This window comes from Xenopus tropicalis, chromosome 3, assembly GCF_000004195.4.
Source record: "Xenopus tropicalis strain Nigerian chromosome 3, UCB_Xtro_10.0, whole genome shotgun sequence".
Taxonomy (NCBI): Eukaryota; Metazoa; Chordata; class Amphibia; order Anura; family Pipidae; genus Xenopus; species Xenopus tropicalis.
In genome coordinates, this window is record NC_030679.2 from 118,203,007 (window position 1) to 118,217,452 (window position 14,446).

Sequence of the window (14,446 nt, forward strand, 5' to 3'; positions counted from 1 at the left end):
ACCATTGAACACTAAATTGAGTTCTCTCTCCTGGAAAAAGTAATGGCCAACTGGTAAATGGCTTTTCTTTTAGAGCTTAACATGGGGAGTAACATTTGGTGAAAGACGGCTGGGGCCCCTGGTCCCATTGAAAGCAAGGCTACAGCATAGTGTGATATTCTTGCCTAAAGGTGGCCATACCAATTCAGCAGCCTTTCTGCCCATATTTGGTCACTGCGGGCAGGCCTTCCCAAAAGAAATCTGGAATCAAATTGGCCAGATCTCTATGAGGCAAGATATGATTTTCCCATCAGATCAGGGAACATTGGATAGTTGATGCAGTCCTCGGTCTGACAGTGCCCATAGCTGCTATTTTAAGTCGTGCTTAAGTATTATTGCTAATGAAAGCAAAGCCTGGCTGTACCTTGCTCTTCCCTGCATTGCTGGTGCTGGCCATATGCACAACGTTACAATAGTTTGCTCTCCTCCAGCCAATGATCAGTTTCCCACAATACACTGGATTGTTACTTAGAATTAAAATGATACTGGTATATTCCTAAAATAGTCAGCATAACTAGGCAAGAATGGCCACAACCTTCTTTTTTAAACAGTAGCGCCTCAAGCCTGTGGTACCGGCCCATCTCTAGCAGGCCATGTAACAATGTTGCCAGTATGAGTCAAGCCAGTGTATGGTTCACATTATAGGGTTGCACCACCTCCATCCAACGAAGCAGCTCTCTCTCTGCTTATTGTGTCTGCAGGTTAACACTGGGCTGTGGGCAGAGAAACTTTGGTTCTAAACAAAGGACTTTGACTTATTTGTATAATAAACCCTTCCTTCTAAACAGGAGTCACAAACAGTACCTAGGGGAAGGAATGGGTTGTTTACATAGTGCTCAATGTCTCTATTTAAAAAATCTCCTGATAAGTAGAACAATAATCCAGGAGTGCTATTAAATAAAAGGAAAAAAATGGATTTCTTTTTTTAAACACAAGCTTCATGATTTGGTTATGTTGAACATAGGTTCATATTTTCCCTTAAAAAAATGTGAGTTATAAGAGCAAAGGGAAACAAGCAAGAAAACAAAAAAAAAAGGGAGACAACATTGAAACAAGTTGGATGTATATATTTTACTTCATTTCACACACTTTGTTGCTGTTATTTGAAGCTGCTGGTGCCAATAAGGAATACAGTGAAGATGGAACTTATGGTGCCTGTCCCAGTTATTTCTAGTAAGAATGCGTAGTGTGGATAAAGGCTTAGTTTGCTCATATCATGCATCACCCCCCCAAAGAAAAATAAAATCCTTAAGTAATGTGATTCTCTGTCAGCAGTGACTGTATATTGTGCGCTCAGCCATGGAGTTACCAGCTTTTTAAAGGTAACCAAAGGTCTCCCATTTGAAAGTGAAGAACACGTAACTTCGACTTATGGTAAAAAAGATCTAATCCAGCCATGAGACTATAATATACCCGTTAGATTTCCCTTAATACACAGAATTAAATATGCTGGTGTGGGTTTTAGCTGTACAGACAAGTGGTTTCTGGCATAATGTCCCTTGAACAGGCCTTTTACATAATTGCAGCCCCACTGGCTGTAGGCGGCTACAGGGAAGACCGAACAGACAGTAATTGTGCCTTTACCTTTAAACCGCAAGCAGACTAACCCCCATGATAGAGAAGCTACGGAAACCAAAGCAAGGAAAAAAAATATTCAGTATTTCCATTAGGCAAATGCATAAGGGAAATGAGAGATGGGAAATATTGTGACCCTCAGTCCTTTGCCTAGAACAGTTCATAGTCGGGGGGGGGGGGGGGGAAGGAAACTAAAAATAAAAGTTGTCAACAAGGAAGATGAAAAAAAAAAGATCAATACAAGGTATCAAGGCAAAAGCAAAGGAGAGCTGCAAAGAAATAACATATGCATAATTTTTTTTTTTTTTTTTTTTCAAACATTGTTAATATGTACATAAATACAGCTTGTCTTCCCAACGCTATTAATTCCATCTGCGCTTTAACAGCATTATACATGGTAGAATAAACCCACTAATAATGACTTACTGGAGGTGGTCTCTCTAGCTCCCTGCTCCCTGGTGCACTACACTTTGCCAAAGACTCAGAAGCCAACCTTGCCTATGCAGGAGAGAGCACACTGGCCAATCTTGTCACAAGGATGAGTTTATTAAATTAGTTGTCTTATAAAACAAACATTGCAGTCTCATTGTTAATATAACAATTCTCCCAAAGTAGGACCTGTTTGCAAAGCGCCATCCAGTGGGTGAGCAGAAGATTAAGAGAAAGGGCCAGACCTTGAACCTTGGTGCAAGAGTCAAAAAGCAATAAACCAATCGTGAAACCACACTGACACGCAATCACTAAATAAATATCAAGACCCTATGGCCCTCCCCTCCGGCAGAGCCATCAAGAACTGCCAGTTGGCCACAAAGTCATGATGACCCACATGTTTTGGTACTGGCAGCTCCAACAGAAGGCAGCACATATAGTCTGATGCACCAGCGGTATCTCCTTACCATTCTGCATCTTCACAGTTCCACATACTGTAGAGGTGATTTCAGATTGTTTAAAGTTTTAATATGGAAAAGCACCAAGCTGAGTCCATCAGGAATCACAGTTCAAAGCAGGAGATTCCTCTAGCACAAAGCTAAGAAACCAATATATATTAAAAAAAAAAAAAAAAAACTAAGATGGCTGGGAGGGCAGTGTCAATGAGGCAGGAAGTAAAGAGCCAGAAGAAAAAGAAAGATTTAATAACCTGCCCTGCCCAGAGAGAGAGAGACCATATTCCTAGGCAGAAAGCAGAGGCATGACTCTGTTTGTAACATGGCAGAGCTGAGCGTGCATGCCACAAGCAGAGTGGAGAAGGTTGCGAGCCTTGAGTTAAGGGGATGCTGAATAGAGCTGCATAGGTTAATTGTTTAATGTGCGATGTGGGCATCAACCAGTAGAATCCAGATACACACACCATGGCCATTTTCTTTTATATGGCCCGTTGAGGGGGGATGATTTCTTTGACTGTAGCATTTGGCAGAGTCCTGAGGGAGGAGAGCGCACTCCTTAATGAGGGCCACAAAGAACCAGCGTGTCACATGAAATCGTCATACTCTCGTCCATAGCCCTCATCCATGCCCCCATAATCTTCTAGATCATTCTTCATGTTGGCTTTTAGTCCTCCTCCCGGAACAACTCCCTTCTTTTTCTTTTTGGCTTTACTTTGTTGCTGTAATTCAGAGACACAATTGTAGTTTATCCAGGCAAAAAAATATGCTAAATCTCTACCTGCACAGAAGCAGGTTACAGGGGGCATATAACCTACCTATAACAATGACCAATGATTCATGATTTTAGCAGCTTTTACACTGCATGGCAAGAGCGGGGTAGAACATATAAAGCTTAACACTACCCTGCTAATGTCACATTGAGCAAAACAATAGAGCGGTGATGCATGAAGAGATGCTTCTTATCTATATAAAATAAACATTTGCTATTCTTCTTAGCGCTCAGCAGGGGGCACTCATGTTACACCTTCATGCTAACATCATGAAACAAGTCCTCTAATAGGTTGTCATTTTTCTATTACCTTGAAATAATTTCTTTAATACTCCTCCCACCCAAATAAACTCACCTTCTCTTGCTTCTGTTTCTCAAAGCACAACACTGTTAGAGAATTGTTGATTTTCTTCAGGTCATCCACTTCCACTAAAACAGGAAAATACAAAAATACTTCAGGCCACCGCAATATATGGCAAAATTAATGACTAACAAAGTTCATGTGATAAGTCATGAATGAAAAAGCTTTATGGAAATTGGAAAGGAGGAGAGGCTGGCTTACATGAGACGCACACTTCCCGCACAAGGACCTCCAGGAAGCCTGGGTAAAATAACGATCTCTCATACTGGGTGATCTTTTCTTTGAGGAGCTTCCCAAATTCTGTAAAGTCTTCTCTTGAGGACGGATTCATGGCATCTATTCCAGTAACGGTAACATTGTCTCCTGCAGATAATAAACAAACTTTTTTTTAAGGTTTCCTTCCCTCTTCACTGTGACCATATCTGTGCTAAAGGCCACCCTAACATAGCTGCATGTTGGGGAGCAGGTAGAGCCAGGCCTGTGTGCCAGAGCAAGAAGCCAGGCAAAAAGGCAGGTAGTTAATGTCCCAGGCTGGCGAGTTGGGGTGTGATGTTGGACACGGCTACAATATAAGTCAAGCAGAGCGGGGTGGCCGAGTGCTATACTCACTTCGGCACCGCACTGTCCAAGCCTCCTGCTCATCCTAAGCTGCTGAAATCTGCCTGAGTGGTCTAAATAGCGCAATAGGGCTAGGATGCAGAAAGGGGCTACCATGTGAGGCAGACAGGTAGCCCTGCTTCTGGTATCACCCAGGAGTCAACATTAACCACTGACCAAATAATTTCTCTCTAAGGGGTATATTTATCATGCTGTGCAAAAAGTAGAGTGAAGCATTACCAGTGATAACCAATTAGCAATTAGATATCAACAATTAGCAGCCAATCAGATGCTTTGCTTTTCTATGAGCAACATCACCGGCAATGTTTTACTCCACTTTTTACACAGCATGATATATATACCCCCAAGTATCCCTAGAGACATGACTGTCCAACCTCCTAGAAGCAGGACACTTGAATTACCCCATAGATCACCTGTGTCCCCGAGACGACAGAAAATAAATAGTAGTAGTATGCAACTTTTCAATATACATTAAACTTTTCATTAGTGAATTTAACAAAACTGCAGAAAAAATTTGGTTGTGTCAAAGTCGCATAGTAGCTGCATTCTGAAAACTTTCTGCAGTTTTGCAACGTTTTCAGCAAAGCAAATGGGACAGATTCGCTCATCACTACAGCTGGTTTCTGTCAGAGTCAGAACTAGCAATGAAAACACACAAATATAGCAATTACAACGCACTTAAATAAAAAAAAAAAAAACCTAACAATCTAAAAGCTTTCTTAACCTGACTGCCAAGGTACGTATGAAGCCAAACCCACAGAGGGCAGAACACAATCATATGAAGGTGGTCTGCAGTCATGGCATGCATCGATAACTGCATTACGGTCACTAGCAGAAACCAACCAACAGATGTCAGAGTTTCCTCCCAATCCTTGTAAGATAATATGCTGTGCCACCAAACAAATACTTGGGCATTCAAATGGCTGTATGAAAGTATTTTTATGGAGGGGCGGAGGACTTATGGGATTGGCATTTATTAAGTTCTAGGTAGGAGAGAAATGATAAGTCTCTCAGGTTCTTTATAGCCTGTTGGGGCTAGAATATGAATTGTTGGGTTTGTCTATAGAAGGGAAGAAAGGCATTGGCCAAAATGCGTTTCTAAGGATCTGGGAGAACACAGTGATGTACGTAATACAGTTGTGAAGCTATGGAATAGAGGTGGATATCTGGAAGTTCCAGGTAACATGTAGTGCTGTCAGTTTCACAATAAGCAAGTCAAGCACACGTGTGACAGCAACTCTATTACAGAGATAACATACACCTATGTTTAACCCCAATGCACCACCCCTAAGCGAGGGGATACCTGGGGGGACAAACCAAGAGATAGCAGTGCAGCACTAAGTTCCCAGGGTCACTGTTTTCTAAAGCAGAGGCAGTGACACAGGCTAAAATGTTTTTAATTACTATGTGGAAGACTAAAATTAGCAGCCCCTCAGTGATTTTAACTTGCGCTAGCAAGGATTGCTTATTGTGTGGCAGACTCACCAAAAGCCTCCTTTGCTAATTCTAAGTCGGAGTCCTCCTGTAACTTCTTTAGGCGAAGCTTTTCTGCCAGCTGTTCCTCTGGACTTAACTCTGGTGCGGTTCCTTCCTTCTCCTGCAGAGAGGAAGTGTAAGCTTTGTGCCATTTCCCATGGTACTTAATATAAGCCTGTAAACTATATCACAATGCAATAGGATCATTTCAAGCACTTACCTGCTGGTTTACTTCCTCCTGCCTTTTTTTATGCAACTTCTCTTTTTCTCTTATTTTTTCTAGTAATTTTTTCTTTTCAGAAACCTTTGGTTCTACTAGGGATAAAACAAAGCAATTACACAGTGAGTTAAAGTGGCCATATATGATCAGATTTGTTTAAAGAAACACCTAAAATGAAAGTGCTTTAAATTAAAGCAGAAGGAAAGACTAAGTCACTTGGGGGTGCCAAAATGTTAGGCACCCCCAAGTGACTTTAATCGCTTACCTCGTACCCCGGGCTGGTGCCCCTGTTAGAAGAAAATCGCACCAGCCTGGGGTACCTGTAGTGAGCGCTTCCTCTTCCTTCTTCGCTTGCTTGCACAGTAGAGTGAGAAGCCGAACTTTAATAAAAAAGTCTGCTTTTCGCTCTAATGTGCATGTGCCGGCTCAGGGAACAGAAGGAAGCGCTACAGGTACCCCGGGCTGGTGCGGTTTTCTCCTAACAGGGTCACCAGCCCAGGGTAAAAGGTAAGCAATTAAAGTCACTTGGGGGTAAATTGGCCGAACACTGTTGGCAAGAATGAGTATAGCCACCATTAGATATTCACTACAGCAGCACACACTTGCCAAAGCAGTCAGCCATATTTTATAGATGGTCTTCCCCTCACTGAACAACAAGGCCCTACATTACCCCCCACCCAGAGCCATGTCTTGCTCTCAAGCATGCTTTGTACACTTTAGGCTAAAGGCACATTTTCTACATCCTCACCCGTTTTCTGTGCTTCTTGTTTAGTTGCCGCCTCAGCCTCCTCTTCATCATCCCAGTTATCCTACACAAGCAGATAATGAATCCAATTTATAACTTATTTGATGGATCCCCAAGACAAATTAGATCTTAAGACCTTAAAGTATCATGTTTATTTATGATATCCTTATGATTATATCCAATCTCTAGAAGCTCAGGAAAAACATCTGCTAAAAGGGTTTCTATATTAAAACTCTCACAACATAAATGAAAGCACAATGCCCAATATAAAGCAAAAAGTTATAAACACATCTTCTGTATAAAATACCCAGTATAACAATCATATCCCAGTCACACAAATCTCTCCCACTGGCTTACACTGCAGAGCATAGTCTTGTTACTCCTTGATAAATATTCCCCTCAGAGCTTAACTACACAGAAAATTGTCGAATAGTGTCGGATCGACAGATCACATCATACAAGTCACATTTAATTGCATGGGTTAAAAAATAATGGGACTGACTCAAAAATCTGTAAATGTAATATAGAAGCTTTGCCATCCGACACGCCAGAAGGGAAAACTGCAAGCTGCGTCTTCATCCACTACATTTTAAACCATTAGGACAGCGTTTTTCAACCGCTCCTCTGGGACACCTTCCACTTCCTGGCTCCCTGATGCCCGGAAATCGTCACTGCCTGTGACGTCATCCGGCATCGGATCCTGCCCTGGCACAACCCGACCGGGGGGAGCAACTGCCCAGGCCCTGCCCCGACAGACCAGATCCACCAGGGGCCAGGCCCATGCACAGCCGTCCTACTCCCCACCGGAAGACAATCCCGGGACACCCCTGGATGCCGCACCCCAAGACAGCCTGACATGTAAGAAAACAATAATAATATATATATATATATAATATAAAATTTTTGTGTGTATAAAAAAAAAAAAAAAAAAAAAAAACAGTGGGGGGGTGGGTTTGTGGAGAAAATTTTTCACTATTTTGTTTACTTAATATTTCATAATAAAGTAATTATAAAATACTTTCTTTGTGTTTATTTGATTCCTATTCAAGAGAATTACTTTATATATAGTCAATATAGGCACAGAGTTACATTTTTTAACATTTTCTAATGGTGGTGTGCCTCGTGATTTTTTTCATGAAACAAGTGTGCCTTTGCCCAAGAAAGGTTGAAAAACACTGCATTAGGACATATATTTATGTGTGTGTCTTGAGAAAGGTCCAAGATGGGGACCGAAACATAGGCCTGTTTTCTTTTTAAAGGAACAGTAACACCAAAAAATAAAAGAACTTGTAATGTAATAAAAATATAATGCACTGTTGCCCTGCACTGGTAAAATGTGTGTGTTTGCTACAGTAACACTACTATAATTTATATAATAAGCTGCTGTGTAGCCACGGGGGCAGCCATTCAAGCTGGAAAAAAGGAGAAAAGGCACAGGTTACATAGCAGATAACAGATAAGTTCTGTAGAATACAATAGTGTTTTAGCTATTATCTGCTATGTGCCTGTGCCTTTTCTCCTTTGAATGGCTGCCCCCATGGCTACACAGCAGCTTATTTATATAAATGATAGTAGACTTTCTGAAGTAAACACACAACTTTTACCAGTGCAGGGCAGCAGCACATTATATTTTAGTTACTTTTATACACTTTCATTTTTTGGTGTTACTGTTCCTTTAATGATGCTAATTAAAAGTTAAGTTTTTTCTTACTAAAAATACCTGGTGTGCATCTATATTTTTGATTTTGTGTATTGCTGAGCTTGGATAGTGTGCTTGAACTTTCAGACATTATTATATATAGTTTGACACATAAATAAAACCGACAAGTTTGTCCATGTGTATGTGTATAATGTGCTTAATGCTTCTGTGGCACTTCCCTGTCTGTGCCCTCCTAAAATTATAATTTGACAAAAATAAACACCATACACAGTCTCTAGAGCCAAAGAAACTTGAGCATCATCAGCATATCAGTCTCCTTATCAGAAAGCACTGTCTGCACAGACAATAGTGTGGCCTGTAGAGGCCAACTGCATAAGATAAGCCACTGCCAAATCTCAATGCACATCTGGGCAAGGCAGAACGGGGCAAAGGCTGCAGTGGGACTAAACAAGTTTAACTAAAGAATTAAAAATAAGGAGAGGCGGGAAAAAAATACAACATTTTAGGGATGTTGTACAAGGGTGAAAATTTGACCCAGATGACTTGCTTGTAAAACCCTCTTATAAGCAACACCTACATCTGTCCACAGAATCCATACTGGGGCACAATTACTAGCAGTACCATAGTAATTAGTATCCCAAGGCAATTTGACACCAATTAACTTTCAGCAGCCTACTAAAGATAGGTCTGCTTTAATTATGCTGATTGGTTGCTATGGGTTACTGCACTGGGGCAAATGTGTTAAGTGTAAGTAAATGAGCCCCACTTTATGCTATTAGCCAGCTAGGATGGAATTAATGGTGTCCCTGTGGGTTTTTTTTAATCCACACTAGAAAAAAAAACATTTTTGCAAAGTGACCAAAAAAATAGTCCTTACTTTATAATCCTCTTTATCTCTTTTCAAAGCTCTTCAGAAACTTAGATAACCCCCCCCTCCCATGACAGGGCGTGGACTGAAATAACTGGAGCACTGACAGGCAACTATTGCCACACACAGGCAGAACAGAAACACTAACAAACACCATAAGGTGGCTTCTAAACCTTGCAAAAATGTAATCACAGAAGTTATTGCCCGTACAAGGCAAATTCATTCATTCCTTCATTGTTTTCATGTTGCTCAGAACATGGGCTAAATCAGAGGTTGGCAAACTCTCAGTTAAAGGAACAGTCTGAAAATAAAGCTTGGTAAATACATAGGCTGTGCAAGATAAATGTTTCTATAACATAGTTAGCCAAAATGTAATCTATAAAGGCTAGAGTGGGTGGATGTCTTAATAGCCAGAACACTACTTTCCCCTTACACGGGCAATACTTTAGACCGATTCGGCAGCTTATCCGCCCATGTATGGGGCCTACCAGATCAATATCTGGCCGACAATTGGACTTAGGGGGCCAAATGATCAAATTAGCCCAATATCACCAACCTTAGGTATATTGGGCATATTGGGAGAAGATTCGCTTGTTTGGCATATGGCCAGCTTTGGTTTGTCAGTAACTTGAGGTGGGGGCCCACATGGGACAATACTGTTCAGTTAAGGTGGCCACACACGTGGCGACCATCGGTCGCATGAAACATCGTCAGATCCGCCACACACCGTCAGGGCTGAAACAGGAGATAAGGAGGTAGAAACAATAGGATTTCTACCTCCTTCTGCCAATTCAGCCCTGACTGCAGATTTTGGTCAGGTGCCTTCTATGGCGCCAGATCAAAACCTTTTAACCGGTCCGATCGGCGAGTCGACCGTTATCAGCAGCTTCCTGCGATATTGGTCGACTCGCCGACATGCCATACACGCACCGAATATCGCACGAAACGAGGTTTCGTACGATAGTATCGGTGCGTGTATGGCCAGCTTTAGTTTGCTTTTGATCCTGAGCACACAGGTCAGATACAAAAGCAAACAGTAATGTCTCATATTCACCACAAATCTTATTCTAACGGTGCAGCAACCTGTGATTTTAGTGTATCTAAGAGCAAATGGCCATTCTCCCCTCAACATAACTGCCCTTCAGGCTGATCTCCCCCCTTGCCACTACTTACAGTCCACCCTCAGAGAAGACAACCCGACAGTTTGGAAAACACAGGTTTAACCAAACAAACTTCTGATGCAGAGTTCTACAGTGATTTTAACCTAATTGCCTAAAAGCAGTTCCGGGAGCTTAGTTGCCAACTCTCTAAACTATTAAAATTTGATTTATTAGTTTGCTGCTATTTTTCAGGAGTAGCTTCAGCACTGAGTACGCTCTCCAACTTGACATTTTCTTATTCAGTCAATGATACAAAGTGATATACAGTCATACACCATGGTCTGTAAGTCAAAAGCTGCTGCTAGAGCAGAGTTGTAACCTATGGGTAGAGAACATGATATCTCCATGATAACGCTTAATAAGGCGGCTGCCATATTTAATAAGCTTGCTTAGAACAAACATTAACATATGTCAAATACAGACTTTATTCTTATTCAATACAATTTAATACAAATAAACACTGATGTGGCAAAATTCTGTCATACAATATGCACATAATAAGCCTCCTTTTTAGAAAGTGGTAAAATCTACTAAGCATACATGTACATCACCAACACAACCAAGCAAATGCAACCTAATGACATAATGAATGTTAATTACAGTACCTTAACATCCTCCTCCTCGTCCTCTCCCTCCCAACGATCTCTTCCTGCCGGTGGTGGGCCTGACACAGCACCCTTCTGATTTGAAACTTCTGGCTCAAAATCATCAGCATCTGTACATGGAGAGAAAAAAAATCAGGGACCAAAAATAAGAGACTAAGTCAAAACATTGCTGTGCCAGTATTAATCAAAGGCTCAGCTTTTAGCATTAAAATGGAAATTAACCACTTTTCCAAAATGGGTGTAATGGGCTGAACATTCTTTTTGCCTACTGTTTTAATCACAAAAAACTTTCCAAGCTAAACTCCATGTTTGGCCCCAGTGAAGTATATACAGTACTCAGATTCCCAGCACACAGATAATCCATGTGCACAATGAACAACTTTTTATCTGTGCACTGATAATTGCACTCGCAAGGACTAAAAATGGAGATGCATCAAATTCCCTGTTTGGCTCAAGAAAAAACAAAAACCTTAGACTTGTGCTTAATAGGCAAAAAGTATGTTAAGCACAAGCCCTATTCATTGCGCTCATGTTGTACAAAGGGGTATATACTGCACCTTTATGCAGAGGACAAAGGAAGAGGGTGTTTATAAAAGATAGACAAGAACAGACTAACTGCTGGCAACTTACCTCAGTGGCAAATTACTTAACTTCCATATGTAATATAAAGAATAAAGCTCACCCAGGTAAATTAACCCACAGAAACTAATACAATGTTTGCTTTTAAACAATAGGCCAGTAAATGCTACCTCTACTGGTTGGCTGGTTTTTGGTGATTAGACCTAAAAAACTTTGCTCCTTTTCATAACACACCCCATACAATCACATGGTATCTGGCAACAAAAACTTAAAAAGAGGGTCATAAAAAAAACATTGTCAGTTCAGAAGAAGCAGTATCCATGAACTAAACCCAAGGTCAGAATGTGAACCTGTAGCTGCTGCAAATGAATCTTGGCACCCCATCATGAGTGCTTTATGCGGCCCGAAACTAAGTACATAGTATTAATAATATTTGGATGGCATTGAGGCCACATCCTATCAGTAGGAGTGCGAAATATAATTACATCACAAGTACAGTTTAGCTTACTAGCACAAAATATGGTCAGAGTTATGAAGAATATCAGTATTTAACAGAAAGGTAATGGCTAGGCAAGGAGGTAAAATATAAAGAGGCCTCTATATTAAAAAAATATGCTAAATCAGGGTTAAAAGATACCTAAGCATGAATGCAACCCAACAAGCCCCAAAGATGAAAGGCGTCAAGTGAGGACAGGAATTTGGAAAACTACTATGTAGTAAAAAAAAAGAGAAAGAATAAGTCAAAGTGTGTAATATAATATCCATATTGTACTGGGCACCCTTACAGGGCAAAATGTGTTTCTTCTTGTAAGCAAGATAATGAGCAATATTGCGGCACAGAGAGCCCGGGGAGCCAGCTGCACTCAGTCACATTACTCACTGGCGGAGGGGACGGGGACACGACTGGGAGGGGACGGGGACACGACTGGGAGGGGACGGGGACACGACTGGGAGGGGACGGGGACACGACTGGGAGGGGACGGGGACACGACTGGGAGGGGACGGGGACACGACTGGGAGGGGACGGGGACACGACTGGGAGGGGACGGGGACACGACTGGGAGGGGGTGGCTATTAGGGAGAGGAGATAGAGGTAATGGAAGGAAAGTGAGTTGGATAAAACAGATGTAATGGAATGAAACAACTGGAGGCCAACTAGAGGCAAGGCACACAGGCCCAGCATAAGCAATGGGAATACAAAAGCCCCTGACTGAAAGGTTATTGCTTCAAAGAAAGTCTAATTGCCACTGAAGAGGCACAAATGACATGGCAATGTAAGATATATGGGGGGGGGGGGGGGTTATTTCTCTTCTCAACACACATCCAGCAGCCAATGGTGAAGCCCCTACACAGGGCCCAGTTAGGGGAGAGCCAATGCCTTACCCATTTGGGGCCTACCCTTAGTGAAGGTAGTGAGTGAGGGCCTAGCAGCCCAGCTGGCACACTGCCACTGAATAGGTGAGACAGAGCTGCACTTATATGAGCAACACCCATAGGGAACACGGGATAATGGAGCGCTTTGTGGCCTGTTCTGGTAGCGCTGCCTGTAGCAGCTGGAGACTCACCGAGCAGCCCAAGCTCCAGCCTGCGGGCAGCCCTGCCTCACCCCATATCATTGGCCTTCTGGCTGCCCACTACCGAGCCTATATGAGGCATAGGAGCAAAGGGCACATGTGCTGCCTTGTCCCTGGGTAACTCGGCTGTACTAAGCCTGCTGGGGAGCCAGTGGAGAAGGCCGGCGGGACAGAGGCAGCTGGGAGCCATGCTGAGAATAAGCAGCAGTACGGTTCGGCAGCCGAGATCCGGCAAATAGGGGAAAGGTTAGGCAGGGGCCGCGGAGGGACACACACTGACACAGGGGCCGCGGAGGGACACACACTGACACAGGGCCCGCGGAGGGACACACACTGACACAGGGCCCGCTCACACGAGGGCTGGCTGAGTGCGCTCCCCCACAGAATAGAGAAAGTACAGAAGAAGAGAGATACATATAAACACATAAAGCCAGGGCACCGCCACTAAAACTGGGCACTCAAGGAGAAAAAGAAGCGGCCTTGTGCCAGACAGAGCTTGAGCCCGTAACGCCGCTCCACATGCAGTTCAGTCTCACCCCAGCTGTCGTTCTCCGCCATTTTTCCCGCTGCCGCTCCGGCTCTGACTGACTCACCGCGTCTGAATGCGCACGCAGTGCAGCGAGTTCGGCTTAGACTTTCACCGGAAATGCGTCACAACTCCCTGCCTCCCTGCGCCATCTTGGTCCTCCCAGCGGGACCGACCTGATTCTAAAAACGAGGAATAAAAGAATTCCAGACTTTTCTCTTTCTCCTGGTTCTTTGCGCCGCAGAGCAGGAGACACGTGAGCAGGCGCCATTTTGGCTGTGGAACTCATTTCTGCAGAACACGTGACACCCATGCGTCTCTCTATTGGCTGCTGTACTAACTGCACTTACACGGTTGGATCGCTCCTTCGGTTTTGCTCAAGGCCGCTACGAGCTGGATCGGTCCAATGTCGTGCCTCTCCCATGTTGGGACATGAACGCATGGCAAGGCATTGGAACAGCATGTTTAGGGGTTTTGCACTCGGACTGCTGAGAAGGACCGGGATTTTTTTTTATTTTTGGACTATAAGTGCTACTGGGTTTCTTAGATTTTCTGCAGTCTAAAGGTTATAGTATAGAAGAGCCATGAATATTCTGTAAAATATATTCTTTTAAACAGGGATTATTGATGTTGGCAGCTACATTCTGTGTCTTGTGATGTAACCTCAAGTGATTCTACTAAAGCTGTGTATTGTAATAAATTGGGTAGCATCTGATGAAACTATGATATTAGATGTAATTTTGGAGTTCCATGACCATACACACAGGCAGCCTAGGGCAGGCAGAGT

The 14,446-nt window shown here is 42.8% G+C and overlaps 1 protein-coding gene across 3 annotated transcripts; it reads right to left on the minus strand.

Moving 5' to 3' along the window:
- Positions 1-1,091: 1,091 nt before the first annotated feature.
- Positions 1,092-13,753, minus strand: eif3j (eukaryotic translation initiation factor 3 subunit J). 3 transcript variants are annotated; one of them, NM_001276507.2, is given in 8 exon segments: positions 1,092-3,217; positions 3,623-3,696; positions 3,830-3,991; positions 5,732-5,843; positions 5,943-6,034; positions 6,691-6,751; positions 10,981-11,090; positions 13,670-13,753. In NM_001276507.2, coding segments are annotated over 8 exon segments (768 nt in total). In that variant the 5' UTR covers positions 13,692-13,753; the 3' UTR covers positions 1,092-3,082.
- Positions 13,754-14,446: the final 693 nt, after the last annotated feature.